Genomic DNA, 14,944 nt, shown 5'->3' with positions numbered 1-14,944 from the left:
GGGGGCTCACTGGAGGGGACAGTGTGTGATGTCACGAGGGGGCGTGGAGTGATGTCACTATGAGTGCACCCCAAACCGACCGTTCGTTCAGAATGCCGGGTGCTGCACGGAGATCACAGGGGGTGCCAGATGCTTAGTGGCAAAGTACCCATTTAAAGCTTAAGGTTAGGCTGTTGGATACTATTAGGGTAAATACACAATAGGCTAGATTTGCTGCTAGCTTTTTCCACAGAAATTCCACAAGAAAATCCTCAAAGAAAAATTGTAATTGTGTAGATTATGGGGCGTGTTTGGTGCAGATATTTAGATATTTCTTTCCCCCATTTATTTCAGTGGGGAAAACATAAATTGACATGCTGCAGGTTGTAAAATCCAGACCGCAGATCCATTTTAGTCTGGAAAATATCTGCTTTGGGTACATGAAATTGGAAAAATCACATCTACTTTGCTGATACTGTAATCAGCAACGATTCTGTCCATTGTGCATTTAGCCTTAGGCTATGTTCATACACTTGAACATTTAAACAAAAAAAAAGCTGTAAAATAGGTATTAAAAGCGGCCTTTTTTTTCCTAATAATGTGTTATATTACAGTATATGAAAATGAGTCCGTGAGTATAAACATTGGAATTACAGACTTTTGTTTTTTACCACTAGGCAACATTGGAAGTAAATGTAGGGCATGGCCGCCTGGTCCTTAACACACCATGCCATACATTTACATGATGGCAGTTCAGGAGGTCTATAAACCGAGCTCAGTAGCTGAGCTTGGTTCATAGATGTGAGTGACGGCTGCTATCAGTAGCTGGAACTCACAGTCAAAAATCGACATCAGCGATAATACTGATGTCAGTAATTTAACTCCTTAAGTGCTGCAATCAATAGTGATCGAGGCATTTAGGAGATTTAATGACAAATGCAGTACCTGTCTATACCTGATCGGGTGCCGCATCTGTCGTCACTCACATCTATAAACAAAGCTCGGCATTGTATTTATTAGTATAAACAATCTAAAGATTACAGTGAATTGCATAAATTAATTTTTTTTAAGTATTTCTATTTTTTTATTTTTTTGCTATATCATAGTTTGATCTAAGAAAAATCTAATTTAAACCAAAATAGTACAAGTAAAAAGCTACAGATCACAGCAAAAAGTTAGCCATCATAAAGATGGAAGATGTCAAAAGCAACAAAAGTTTTAAAAAGTTTAACTTTTTTTTAAAAGGCGGTACAATAATAGAAAAGCATGTTAATATGGGTAGCATTGTAATCGGATTGACTCACGGAATATAGATAAAATGTCACCATAAAGTGTGTAAAAAAGAAACCCCCTAAAAAAATGTCATTTTCCCCCCACAAATAATAATCGTTTGGTTCAGTAGATTTTATGGTAAAATGAAAAGTGTCATTACAAAGTACAATTGGCCCCACAAGAAAGCCTATATTGCTCTGTAAAAAAAGAGATATGTCTCATAAGAAGGAAAAAATGAAAAAGCAAAGATGAAAATCGGCCCAAACAGGATATGTTCTTAAAGGGGTACTCTGTTGCTAGACATCTTATCCCCTATCTGTCACTGGGACCCCCCTGCAATCTCAGTGTTCGGAATGCTGGGTTTTGGGAGGCCATGGCCATGACTTCATGCCACACCCCCTTATGATGTCAGACCACACCTCCTCTATTCATGTCTATGGGAGAGGGCGTGGTCACCATCATGCCTCCTCCCATAGACATGATGGGACTTAATTAAGGGGGCATGGCATGACATCACAACCACGGCCTCCCAAACCCGCCCTAATAAACATAATGTTCAGAAAGCTGGGCGTCTGCATCAAAATCGAGGGGGGGTCCCAGCAGCAGGACCCCACGATAAGACATTTTATGCCCTATCCTATGCATAGGGGACAAGTTGTCTAGCAAAGGAGTACCCCTTCAAGGGGATAAACAACGTGTGCACCTTTTAACTTAAAAAACTGCCACTTTTTTTTAAACCTATTTTATACCTTTTTTGGTCCTAATTTTACAGTGTGTGAACCCAGTCTCCTGTAAACCCCCTGAACATTGCAATAAAGTAACAATACCAGCTGTAGGGTGTGTCTTTTTGGGCAATGGTGTTTTATGCTGCACCGGAGACACAGTGGCTTTCTTTGATGCTGTAAAATAATTGCAATTTGTCAGTTCTACCAAACGTAATTTTTTTTTGCAAACAGGAAAAAACATGCAACTACACAAATATATTTCATGTGCCTCCTTTGTCCACTGGCCCAGGACTTTTGGTGCCAGTGATCACATTTAGTTGTCTTCTGGTGCCCATGGTGCCCTAGTTTTCTTCATAGCTTACCAGCACCCCTGCATATATGCAACCTGTACAACATGCAGTGTACTAAATCATTTTGAGGTAGTTTATGCATGTACATAATTAATGTAAGTTTAGCCCTGCAGTATTGACACATGGTGTATATAAATAAAAAGGGCTACTGCAGACTTCCAGAAAAGGATATAATTTACTCATGCACATGTATGGTTATGAATCGATTGCACAGCCGAATCTACTACATAGGAAAAATAATTTTCTAAGAGAAAAAAAAGGTACAGAGAACCTTTCTACTTAAGAATAGCCCTAATATTGCTGAAGCAAAGCATTTTAAAGCAGAACTTGGGGCATAACAAATAAAGACATATTACCCTGTGTTGACTGCGTCCATTGTGAAGTTGTGGAAGAAATAGTTGTAAAAGGTCTGGATGTTGTCTTATGTACTACAGTTAGAAAAGAAAATGTGAATCTATAGCTAAATACAGTAATATTTCTTCACATATATGACTATCATCTAATATCTACCCTGGAAATTCTTTACATTGTTTGAAGGAAATAACCTAGATACATTAGAGATCATTTATCATAAAAAATGGGTCAGACACAGAAACTTACACTGGCCTTAATAGTTAAGATGGAGGTATTTTTGAAGTGAAGGCTTGGGAAAGATGGGGCATTAAATATATAGAGGACATTTTCTATAGATGTTTCTTATCTTTTGAACAAAAGTCAAAACTGACCTTTTTTTCCTTTGAGGGAAATTTTACAAAAATGTACTTTTTTTGAGAACACTGCGTCAATCAAAAAGTGGTGCAAGACACGGTTTCAAAATAATTTTGCCTTGTTTTCACCATACAAGACAATTTTTTTTTAAAAGGGAGTGGCTTCAGAAAAAGCTTAAATCTAACCTTATACTTTCTCTTTGAATGCCTAGCACATGCACGTTTGTTGTTTAAAATATTCGTTATATTTTTCTTTAATGCCAGGGTCACACGATGCATATTCAAAGCATATTTCGCACTGTGGATGCATCAAAGGAGCACAGAGGGACTGAAGGGCAAGCTCCCAACTGCGGCCGGGTAGCTGTGTTTTCCGCTCATAGAAATCTGCTGCTACAAGCTACCCGGCCGCAGCCCAGAGCTCACTCTGCAGTCTCTCTGTTCCTCAAGCTTTTCAAGTTTCTCAAGTTGAAAAAGTCAATAAAAATTATTGTAGATAACAAAACAGGTCAGATTTACTACTCCTAAATATTCAATAAAGTCATTGATATAGGGAAAATAAATGAAAGCTGTGTCAATATTCATTCTAGTCTTGGAAAAATGTAATATACTATGTCTGATTTGTACAATATAGTTCCTTGATGCTACAGAAAATAACATCCACTGCTACATATGACTAGACTATACAGTACAGCAGAAGTTGCAAAGATGATGCTTCCACTTTCTAACATTACTTAAGGCTCCGCAGTTAATAGCTGAAGACAATGGCATCTTGCTTTCCCTGCCCCCTAGATACATTTTGCCTATATTGAGAGCTCTCTACTGTTTCCTATGGCAGTTGGAATAAAAAGCAGAAGAAATAATAACACAATGCTATTTAAGGTCAATAAGTAATTCTGTTCTAATATTAGCTACCATGGTCACCTTTTCATGTCTAATACAGAGCACGTGATACATGGGGGAAAAAGGCATATGGCATATTTATAATAACAGCCCATAATAAAAGCCAACATAAGATATCAGCAGCAGCTAATAAAGCATTTATCCAGCCTTCAGCATATTACTGGCTGTACTATTTCTCTCAGTATATATCCTATCTCTGAATAATTGCATGCACGTTATTAAGAAATTGATTTTACCGGTTGTGGTTTTTGGCTTGGAAGTTGATGAAAACTTCTGAACAACTGTTTTATCTTGGGAAGCTGCAATAAAGACCACCTGGAGTTTGAAATATCACTGGGGTATTATAGTACAAGGCTCAAAGTATCAACTGATTCCTAAATTGTTCCATTAAGTGTGCAGTCACATATTCAGGTTTATAGTTGCAATTACTGAATACAAAGCCAGGAATAAATGTCCTCCATTTATGATCTGTTTCAGCTTTTAATTTAACAAATTGCAATTAAAAACCAGGATGTGTAAACGGAATGGGAGACTGCTGAAATGTATCTGTAAGCTACAAAAATCAACTTCATGAGAAATTTGTGGCCATAGCAGAAAGTTCAGCTTTCACCTAAAAGGTATGTCCCAAGCATTATAATTAGAGGAGAACTGAAATTACAGTGATGTGCCTGTGCCAGACCCACCAATTCTGAACTGTGCTGTCAAGAGCCAGACAGTATGTTGTACAGTGGGGATCAAAAGTTTGGGCACCCCAGGTAAAAATTTGTATTAATGTGCATAAAGAGGCCTAGGAAAGATGGAAAAATCTCCAAAAGGCATCAAATTACAGATTAGACATTCTTATAATATGTCAACAAAAGTTAGATTTTATTTCCATCATTTACACTTTCAAAATAACAGAAAACAAAAAAATGGCGTCTGCAAAAGTTTGGGCACCCTGCAGAATTTATAGCATGCACTGCCCCCTTTGCAAAGCTGAGACCTGCAAGTTTCATGGATTGTTCTCAATCATCATCTGGGAAGACCAGGTGATGTCAATCTCAAAGGTTTTAAATGCCCAGACTCATCTTACCTTGCCCCAACAATCAGCACCATGGGTTCTTCTAAGCAGTTGTCTAGAAATCTGAAACTGGAAATAGTTGATGCTCACAAAGCTGGAGAAGGATATAAGAAGATAGCAAAACGTTTTCAGATGTCAATATCCTCTGTTCGGAATGTAATTAAGAAAACACACCTCGAAATCCACAGGGGATTACATCAAGAGGCGTAAACTGAAGGTTTTGCCATGGCCTTCACAATCTCCTGACCTCAACATAATTGAAAATCTATGGATAGACCTTAAAAGAGCAGTGCGTGACAGACAGCCCAGAAATCTCAAAGAACTGGAAGACTTTTGTAAGGAAGAATGGGCAAAGATACCTCAAACAAGAATAGAAAGACTCTTGGCTGGCTACAAAAAGCGTTTACAAGCTCTGATACTTGCCAAAGGGGGCAGTATAAGATATTAACTCTGCAGGGTGCCCAAACTTCTGCAGACGCCATTTTTTTGTTTTCTGTTATTTTGAAAGTGTAAATGATGGAAATAAAATCTAACTTATGTTGACATATTATAAGAATGTCTAATCTGTAATTTGATGTCTTTTGGAGATTTTTCCATCTTTCCTTGGATTCTTTATGCACATTAATACAAATGTTTGATCCCCACTGTAATAAAATGACTTTTCTTAGTTCATAAGGTTGAAAAAAGACCAGAGTTCATCAAGTTCAACCTATAACCTTAAAAAGTCCCTACTGAGTTCTTAGGGCTCTTTACAGTGGAGCCTGGAATTTATGGCTTGGCACTGGCTTCAGTAATGGTCCAGGAGAGGTCTTCATAGTGGTGCCTCACAGGTAAGTAAAAGTTTTAGTGAAGCTACAGTATACAGTGTAGACTCAACTTTGATGTTCCAATCTAAGAAATAAATCATCTGGGACATTTATGTTATAGCCACAGGATATGCCAAAATTGTCCCCTAGGTCCGTGTTCCTCCTCTGGCCCCCCAATCTATCTTAAGAGTAAGGGCTACCTAGCCCCCTCTGACCTATTTGCAGCTACCGAAGGTATTCAGTAAATAGAAAACAGCTGAGTTAGCTAATTGTGGAGGATGTTACAGTACTTAAAGAGAGTCTAATTTGTTTCCTAAAACCTGTGGTGTGTCTGCTGCTTTTTCCACACTTGGCTCAGCTTGGGTAATTTGACAGGTCTATCCTTCCTTTTTATATTTGTGTATAGGATGAGACCCATCATTAAAGGGGTACTCCATGGAAACAAATTTTTAAATCAACTGGTGCCAGAAAGTTAAACAGTTTTGTACATTGCTTCTATTAAAAAATCGTAACCCTTCCAGTACTTATCAGCTGCTGTATACTACAGAGAAAGCTGAGTTGTTCTTTTCTGTCTGACCACAGTGCTCTCTGCTAACACCTCTGTCCATGTCATGAACTGTCCAGAGTAGGAGCAAATCCTCATAGGAAACCTCTCCTGCTCTGGACAGTTCCTGGCATCGACAGAGACGTCAGCAGAGAGCACTGTGGTCAGACAGAAAAGAACAATTCAACTTCCTCTGTAGTATAAGCATCTGATAAGTAGTGGAAGGATTAACATTTATAATAGAAGTAATTTACAAATCTGTTTATATTTCTGGAGCCAGTTGATATGAAAAAAAAAAAGTTTTCCACCGGAGTACCCCTTAAAAGCGAAGGGCGGCAGGGAGGCAGACCCCCCTCCCAAACACTTCCACCAATGCCAAAGCTTGTTTTCAATTGATGTTTTTCACTAGAATACTGCAGATCTGACTGAGTACTCAAGGTCCAAAATAGTTACGTCCTCAGTAGGTATGCTACAAAATGCGATTACCTTTCATATCAGTTAAGATTGGACATTTTTTGAGCCAAAGCCAGAAGTGCATTCAAAAGGAATAGGAAGTATAAAGGAAGAACTTCTACTTCTTCCTTCTGTAATAACTTCTGGCTTTGGCTTAAAAGCCTCAATCAAAAATGACAGCTTTTATTGGGGATTATAAATGAATGCTTAATTGCTTTTCCAAAGACCTTGCATTGGGTAAAATAAGGACTGCTGCTTCATTGAATTATTACCTAAAGTAACATTTTCTTCTTCATATGCGTGCGGTGCTTCAGTTCTACTTATTTCAGAACCTGGCTGTTTGCTGTCTGAGGTCAAATGAAAACAAGAAGCCATGGAGGCTGTTAGAAGAGGAAAGAATTCTGTCATAGGAACAAAAATATTGCTCATTTAAAGGGGTAATGACTTTACCAGCTTCAGCATTTTGTCCTTCAGTGCTAGGCAAAGGTTTTGGGTGAAATGATGCAGTTTCATTTGGAACTGGAAAAAAGAGTACAATTCACATTTAGCTTCCAGGTAATGTGGTATTTCGGTGAAAAATAATTTTTTTTTCATATCAACTGGCTTCAGAAAGTTAAACAGATTTGTAATTTACTTCTAATAAAAAAATCTTAATCCTACCAGTACTTATCAGCTGCTGAAGTTGAGTTTCTCTTTTCTGTCTGATAACAGTGCTCTCTGCTGACACCTCTGTCTGTCTCGGGAACTGTCCAGAGTAGGAGCAAATCCCCATAGCAAACTTCTCCTGCTCTGGACAATTCCTGAGACAGACAGAGCTGTCAGCAGAGAGCACTGTGGTCAGACTGAAAAGAACAACTCAACTGTAGCAGCTGATAAGTACTGGTAGGATTAAATTTTTTTAATAGAAGTAATTTACATATCTGTGTAACTTTCTGGAGCCATTTGATATGAAAAAAAAAATAGTTTTTCACCGGAATACCCTTTTCAGTTAACATAGGCTCGAAGGTGACTCAGGAACATAAAAATAAATTGTTCTGTGGAAGAAAAGCTGAGTGTAGCAGTGTACAGATCCACAAGGAAGATACACTAAGTATGCACAATGACAAAAGAGGATGATAAAAAGTAGAGCTTTGTATGCATATAAATGAATACAGAATATTGTCTGGATATAAATAATTAGATGTTTCTCTGCCATAATGTTAAAACCACTGACAGGTGATGGATATAACACTGATTATTTTGTTATTTTATTATCATGGCAGCTGTTAATATTAGGCTACCATCACACATGGCAGGCATTTTTTGTGTTTTTGAAAACTGCTACTGCTGTGTTTGAACCAAAGTCAGAAGTAGAACCAACAGGAAGGAGAAAAATAAAAAGTGTAAGATCACACAGTACATGGCAGATTGTTGTGCATGGGACTGTGATGCCACAGACCAATAAGAGCACCCTACAATGGCACAAAAGCAAGAACTGAACCATAAAGCAATGAGAAAAGATGGCCTGGTCTGATGAATCACATTTGTTTTTTACTTTATATGGACAGTTGGGTGCATGTGCATCACTCACCTATGGAAAAGATGACAGCTGCCATGGGCAGTATAATGATCTAGGCAATGTTCTGTTTGCTAATTTTAGGATAGGTTCACGCAGTGCTTTTTCAGGCATGTTACTATTGTTAAAATGTGTCCGCACCATTGCGTCCATATTTTTAGCATTAATGTTCTCTATGTAAGTCTATGGGAAAAGGGGTTTATGCACATAATGGCCTTCATTTACTATTGCAAACCCGACATGTTTTGTCGGGTTGTGCACCAGTTTTGGGCGCATTGCGCCTGAAATTCTGTCTGCGCCAGAATATGCGCCTGAAATTCTGTCTGCGCCTGAATGTGCACCTGAAATTGTGCCTGAATTGAAAAAACCTCAACTAACTCTCCATTTTGCTAAGAAAACCCGAAAAAGGGGTGTGGCTGTAGGGGAAAGGGGGCGGGGGTCACAGAAAAGGGGGTTGTCCCGACATTTTCACAAAATCCCAACATATTTACTAAAGTTTCCACAGAAAATGTGGTGGATTTCAGCTGAGGAAAACCCTACAGATCAGAGCATGTGTAAAAAAAGCAAAGTGTAGGGAAAGTGGAAACTGCAGGGAAAGCTTAGTAAATACCGTGGAAAACAAATTGTAGGGAATTAAAACCCACAAAGAAACCTACACAACACTCTTAGTAAATAAGGGCCAATATGTAAAAAATGTGGAAGCATGAAGCAGCAACATGTCACTTAATTACGCGGCTGTAAATACGCGGCCGTATTTTTCATATATTACATGCACAGACAATCACTTTTCCATAGACTTAGATAGAGCACATAAATGTAAAACAATGGGGAGGCAATTTAGCAATTTTTAACAAATGCAATACGCCTGAAAAAACACTCTGAACATAGCCTTAGGCAGTCGGTTTTATATATTACAAAAACAATCTTTTTCATTTGTTCACCATCTCTGGTTCCTGAACAAAAATACGCTTTAAAAGACCAAACCCCCGATCGACTCCTGGACCCAGATCATCGTTCTTATCCTTTTTTTTTCTCTTTCTTTTTTATATAAAGACATGCATGAATGATTCCTTGCTGGTCTCTAATCGGGACATACCATTCTCCGTGGTAATATAACTGTGTTATTACCTTATTTTGATGACTAATATCTTATTTCAAAGTTGCTAATCTCGATGGTATTGTAACGAGACCTGTTTTATGTAAAGTTATTCATATTCTACTTTTATTGCTGACTTGATTCATAGTCACCATGTCATTGATGTAAGTGTAATAATGATGATACTTGGGAACTTTTATGGTCATATTTTTTCCTGTTTCTTTTTTCAGTTTTTTCTTTCCTATGTCATTTAAAAATGTTAAAATCTTACAAATAAACAGTTAGTCCAAACCCCTAAATTACTAGTCAGAGAGTTCAAATACTAATCCCCCAGACAACACTTATTAGTTGAGACTGGAAGACAAAAAAGGAATCTGGATTAAGGGTAGTTTCACTTGGGAATCAGATTTACACCTATGACCCTGGGCCAGAATTAATGTAACTGCAATTGTAGATAATCATTTGATCATGTACAGAATTTGCAGGATCAATACCTATAAAAATATAACACAAAGGACAGTCTTTACATTACTCACATCTATATAGTAAATAAAAGTCTAAAATAAACTTATCACAGAGACCTAAGTGTAAGCACCTAAACATATAGTATGTGTAAAAATCTGTTGTGGGGTGATCACCCAAAAAAATCCAGAAAAGTGCAACTGGTTAAGCAGCTTGAAGCTACCTAAGTTTTCGTTCTAGTTCTTATTTAGAGGACAACCATTGCCATGTTGTATGTCCATTTCTAGAACTCTGGAAATCTACATCTTACATTTTATGATGACAACTATGCCATGATTTCATATTTTGCTTTGTACATTGTAAATTATTAATTGTATTTTGTGCTAAATTTTTGAATGTTTTATATTTTTAATTATATGGGTTTGATCTATGGTTGTGCTCTGGTTTTATTACACCTTATTGCACCATATATTTATCTTTTTGTTTTTCATTCAGGTCTACTATTAATCTGCAAACACTGATTTTAGTAATGTGTTTCTCTCATGATCAAATATAGACTATAAAATAAGACAGTATGAAGAAAGTAAAATGTTCTCCAACTCTTGCTGATAAACTGACTAATATGTTTAGTACATGAGAAAATTACAAATTTCCTATAAATATGTGCTAAGCAGTAGACCTCATATTGTGTAATTATGTGTAATGTGTAAAAGGATGTATACCCTGAATAGAGTATGGTGCTTCAGTCTTAAAAATATTGCCCTGTGTTGTATGAGTATGCTGATGTCCAATAAATGCTGAAAGACAGATACCAAAAACAAAAATTCAATCTATCCAATAAGAATTGGAGGACATATGCTTGCCCCTCTAAAGACAGTGACATGCAAATTTAGAATCCTTTGAGGCAGACCCTTTAAACTTAAAACTTCCAAAAAAGCTTTTATGGATACCATAATATTAAAAAACAAAGTCACAAGAAGTTTCCTTAATATTTTAGATACACTGTCACACCTTCAAAACTCTTAAAAAATGTAACAGATTTCTGCTGAGTTTACAAAACACTAATGCACTAAAAATGTGTTTGATATCTGTGCTTCAAATCATTGTATGTAGAAGAAAAAGAATATAAATCTTTCTCATATATATGAATACTGATATTATGAGTTCACATTCAGTAGATAACAATGGCCATACAGTAGATGCCACTGGAAAAGTGGAGTGGCAGCAATTATGGACTGCGCTACATAGGGACTATTTGATAGACAAGTGAACATTGGCTAGGCAATAGACTGTATTTTGTAAGGCTAGGTTCACATATGTCCGGCATCCAGCATAGGTGAACTCAGCCTAGATCTGGATGCAACTGGTGCCACAACTGATGACAAGTTGTCATCAGTTGTATGGCATCCGGTGTCCATTGTTTCTGGACTGCGGACAGGGGAATGCAGTAAGCTGCGTTCCCCTGTCCAGTGCCAATCAGGGTGTCCAACCATCCGGTGTCAAAATTGGGATGCTGAATGAATGTGAACTGTCCCATTGAAATGAATGGGATCAGTTCTAGCATCAGTTTCCCTCCGGTGCAAGCCAGACGCTTGATATATGTGAACCCAGCCTAATAGATTCAATTTATGCTGAACTCTAATGGGCTGTACTGTATGATCTAAAATTCAGATCTCTTTAGAATTTTATGCAAATCTTTCATTCATAATGCATTGGACAATCCAAAAAACAAGTAGTGAATATTTTTAGTTACAGGATGAATTACATATATCATCTAGATCAGTGTTTCCCAACCCAGTCCTCAAGGCACACCAACATTCCGTTTTTTTCAGTTACTCCATTGGAATAGAACAGGGAAAAATTAAAATCCTGGACTGTTGGTGTGCCTTGAGGACTGGGTTGGGAAACAGTGATCTAGATGTATTGGACAATCTAATGGTCTGAGAAAGGTCTTATGACTGAAGACATTCACCACATGGTTATTGGATTGACCACCATTTGTGAATGAAAGAGAGTGCTGAATTTTCTATGTATATCCTGAACATGGTTGATAACCTACTCCAAGTGCCTCAGTTAAACCAAGGAGCCATTACCCTGCAGTTGTAATGTGCAATGCGCTGGATTTCTTCCTGGATTACAAATTATTTTATGCAAACCTTATTTGCATTGTTGCTCCCTTAAAGCACATAAATCTGTCTATACTTGCTACATCACAAAATCTATCGGAACTGGAAGTGAAAACAGTGCAGGTAAAGGTAGAAAGTTTAAGGCATGTACTTGTATTGGTAATAAATGCTTGTTAAGAGGCAGATGTGTTGGAGTGAGAGGGACTTTCACTTGTATTTTTATTACTGTTCTCTTATCAGGTGCCAAAATACTACTTAAATCTTATAATAATACACCTTAGCTGCATTAAATGTAGTTATATATTTATGTATGCATCAATTTTAAACCATCTCCTCAGTGACTTTATTTTAAGAGCTTGCAATGTAACCTGCAGCGAAAACTTAGTTTGATATATTAGCCTCAAAGCATTCATTTGGAGCTGAATGTTTTTCATAGAAGAATACATAGCTCTAACAGATAAAGCAGAAGAGAATAGCTATACAGTGACTGCTACTGAAAAAATTGTTGCATGGCAGGAATCACGGATTGTGAGATGGTTCGTATGCTGGATGGATAATGATGTGGACTGAATTCATGCCTTTAAGCAAAAATATGTACTTTGCAATCCATGATATCTAATGCCATTCTGAAATGACAAAACAGCACTAAAAGCTACCAAACTTTACCCGTAGTCACTTTTGTTCGTGGATGAGAGGGCAGAGTTCTTTGTTTGGCTGGTATAATTTGCGTTGTAACCGCTGGAAAATACCAAACCTAACTAATTAATAGAATAACAGAAATGCACTGATATAAAATGTACTAACACAAGCCCAGTAAATATACACAAAATAATATATACCAAACACAACATATAAAACCCAGTTGGTGATATTCTAATGGAAAGAATCCCCAAGACCTCACTTTTGTAGTCCTTGGCCACTAAATAACAGCCATTCTGCTGAAACCTACCAACCACATCACAAAATGTAAATGCAGTAGAGCCCAATAACATAAAAGGGATACTCGGGAAGAAAACATTTTTTTTTTAATCAACTGGTGCCAGAAAGTTAAACAGATTTGTAAATAACTTCTATTAAAAAAAATCTTTACCCTTCTAGTACTTTTTAGCAGCTGTATGCTACAGAGGAAATTATTTTCTTTTTGAATTCCTTTTGTGCCCTGTCCACAGTACTCTCTGTGGACACCTGATGCCCGTGTCAGGAACTGTCCAGAGCAGGAGAAAATCCCCATTGCAAACCTATGCTTCTCTGGACAGTTCCTGACACAGACAGAGGTGTCAGCAGAGAGCACTGTGGACAAGACAAAAAAGAAATTCAAAAAGAAAAGAATTTCCTCTGTAACATACAGCTGCTAAAAAGTACTGAAAGGGTAAAGATTTTTTAATAGAAGTAATTTACAAATCTGTTTAACTTTCTGGCACCAGTTGATATAAAAAAAAGGTTTTCCACTAGAGTAGGTCCACACATGGCAGATTATTTCACTTCAAATCAACCACAGATTTTGACACACATCTGCTGTGGATTGGAAGCAACTCTGCATTTGTAGTGTTGATTTTAAAATACTTAGTTAAAATATATAACAAAAATTGACACAGTGATGACTTTAATATCTGCATTGCAGGCCAATTTCCTTGCAGAAAAATAGTCCATCCATGTTGATTAAATGTGTAAAATCTCTCAAATCCAAACATAAAATTTAAAATTCACCAATTGTAAATTTACCATTGAGAGTAAGAAAGTGACAAGGAGATTATATTTACACAAAGGAGTAAAAAGTTCTACTGTAAATGAACACAGAACCTGAACTATTCTAACCTAATAAAATCTTGAATAAAGTAATGTAACTGAACACAAGCCATCAGAAAGACTTTCAAATAAACTAAAAAGATGTATATAAAAATGTATACAGTATAGTATTTGATCTTAAAGATACTGTAAACAAAATAATTTGTGCAAGTAATAACTGTATACAAATTTAAACCTATACATGACTAAATAAGGTTAGAAGATGATGCTCTCTAAACACTTCTTAAAGGCGTTATCCAGGAATAGAAAAACAGAGCTACTTTCTTACAAAAACCGCTCCCCGTCTGTCTTCAGGTTAGATGTGGTTCTGCAGCTCAGTTCCGTTGAAGTGAATGGAGCCAAGTTATTAAACCATAACCAACCTGGAGACAGATGTGGAGCTGTTTTGTTTAAAAAAATAAATAAAAAAGCTGTGTTTTTTTATTCCTGGATAACCCCTTTAAGAATGCTGATTTACATTTTATATTGTAAATTGGTAATTAGAACTATACCAGATACAGAATGAGGTGCTTCAGTCCTAGCAATACTTTCATGTGTAGTATAAACATGCTGACCTCCTGTAAAGGCAGAAAAACAAATCCATAATCAAACATTAATTCTCCTCTTTTAATAATGAACTGTGAATGAAATGTATCAAAGTAATAGAGACTTCCAAAGATATTTTTCTGTCAAATGCAAAATACTACTTGAGTCTCATTGGTTGAATATGGTAACAATGTGGGAAATTTAGCTTACATTAAAACTCCTGAAGTCCATAGATGACCCATGATTTCTGTTGACCTTAAGTAGAAGTATATGAACTAGCAAGAGATCAATATGCACAAGTGATTAATTAAGGCCCACCCCTGACCTGCCTTATATACCTAGCAAAAGAAGACACAGAACTCATAAAGTATGCAACAATGTGAGAATTTTATTGGGAAAAAACACTTGTGCTGCCTATGGACTCCAGGAAAGGAAAATTTCAGGTAAAATTTATTTTTACTTCTTCGTTGTCCTACAGCGGCACACAAATGGGATATTCACAGAATAGGAAGAAAATAATAAATTAGGGTTTTACTGGCTTCCTGCTTCTTGTATGGTATTCAAACCAAAGGCTTACC

At 36.9% G+C, this 14,944-nt stretch overlaps 1 protein-coding gene across 25 annotated transcripts in view; it reads right to left on the bottom strand.

The window, feature by feature from the left end:
• Positions 1–14,944, bottom strand: part of ABI3BP (ABI family member 3 binding protein) — a 463,829-nt gene that overhangs the window by 134,237 nt on the left and 314,648 nt on the right. For 21 of the 25 annotated variants that reach the window (XM_056556215.1, XM_056556227.1, XM_056556223.1 and 18 more), the window contains 7 exons: positions 14,333–14,398; positions 12,702–12,773; positions 7,247–7,315; positions 7,069–7,143; positions 4,170–4,232; positions 2,683–2,754; positions 2,079–2,150 (listed from right to left, as the gene is read on the bottom strand). In XM_056556215.1, coding sequence (XP_056412190.1) covers positions 2,079–2,150; positions 2,683–2,754; positions 4,170–4,232; positions 7,069–7,143; positions 7,247–7,315; positions 12,702–12,773; positions 14,333–14,398 — 489 coding nt within the window. The remainder of the gene's footprint in view (positions 1–2,078; positions 2,151–2,682; positions 2,755–4,169; positions 4,233–7,068; positions 7,144–7,246; positions 7,316–12,701; positions 12,774–14,332; positions 14,399–14,944) is intronic. The other 4 variants (XM_056556220.1, XM_056556241.1, XM_056556237.1 and 1 more) reach the window with 2 other exon arrangements.

This window comes from Hyla sarda, chromosome 2 (genome assembly GCF_029499605.1).
Source record: "Hyla sarda isolate aHylSar1 chromosome 2, aHylSar1.hap1, whole genome shotgun sequence".
Taxonomy (NCBI): Eukaryota; Metazoa; Chordata; class Amphibia; order Anura; family Hylidae; genus Hyla; species Hyla sarda.
This window is presented reverse-complemented; position numbering and strand designations above follow the sequence as displayed.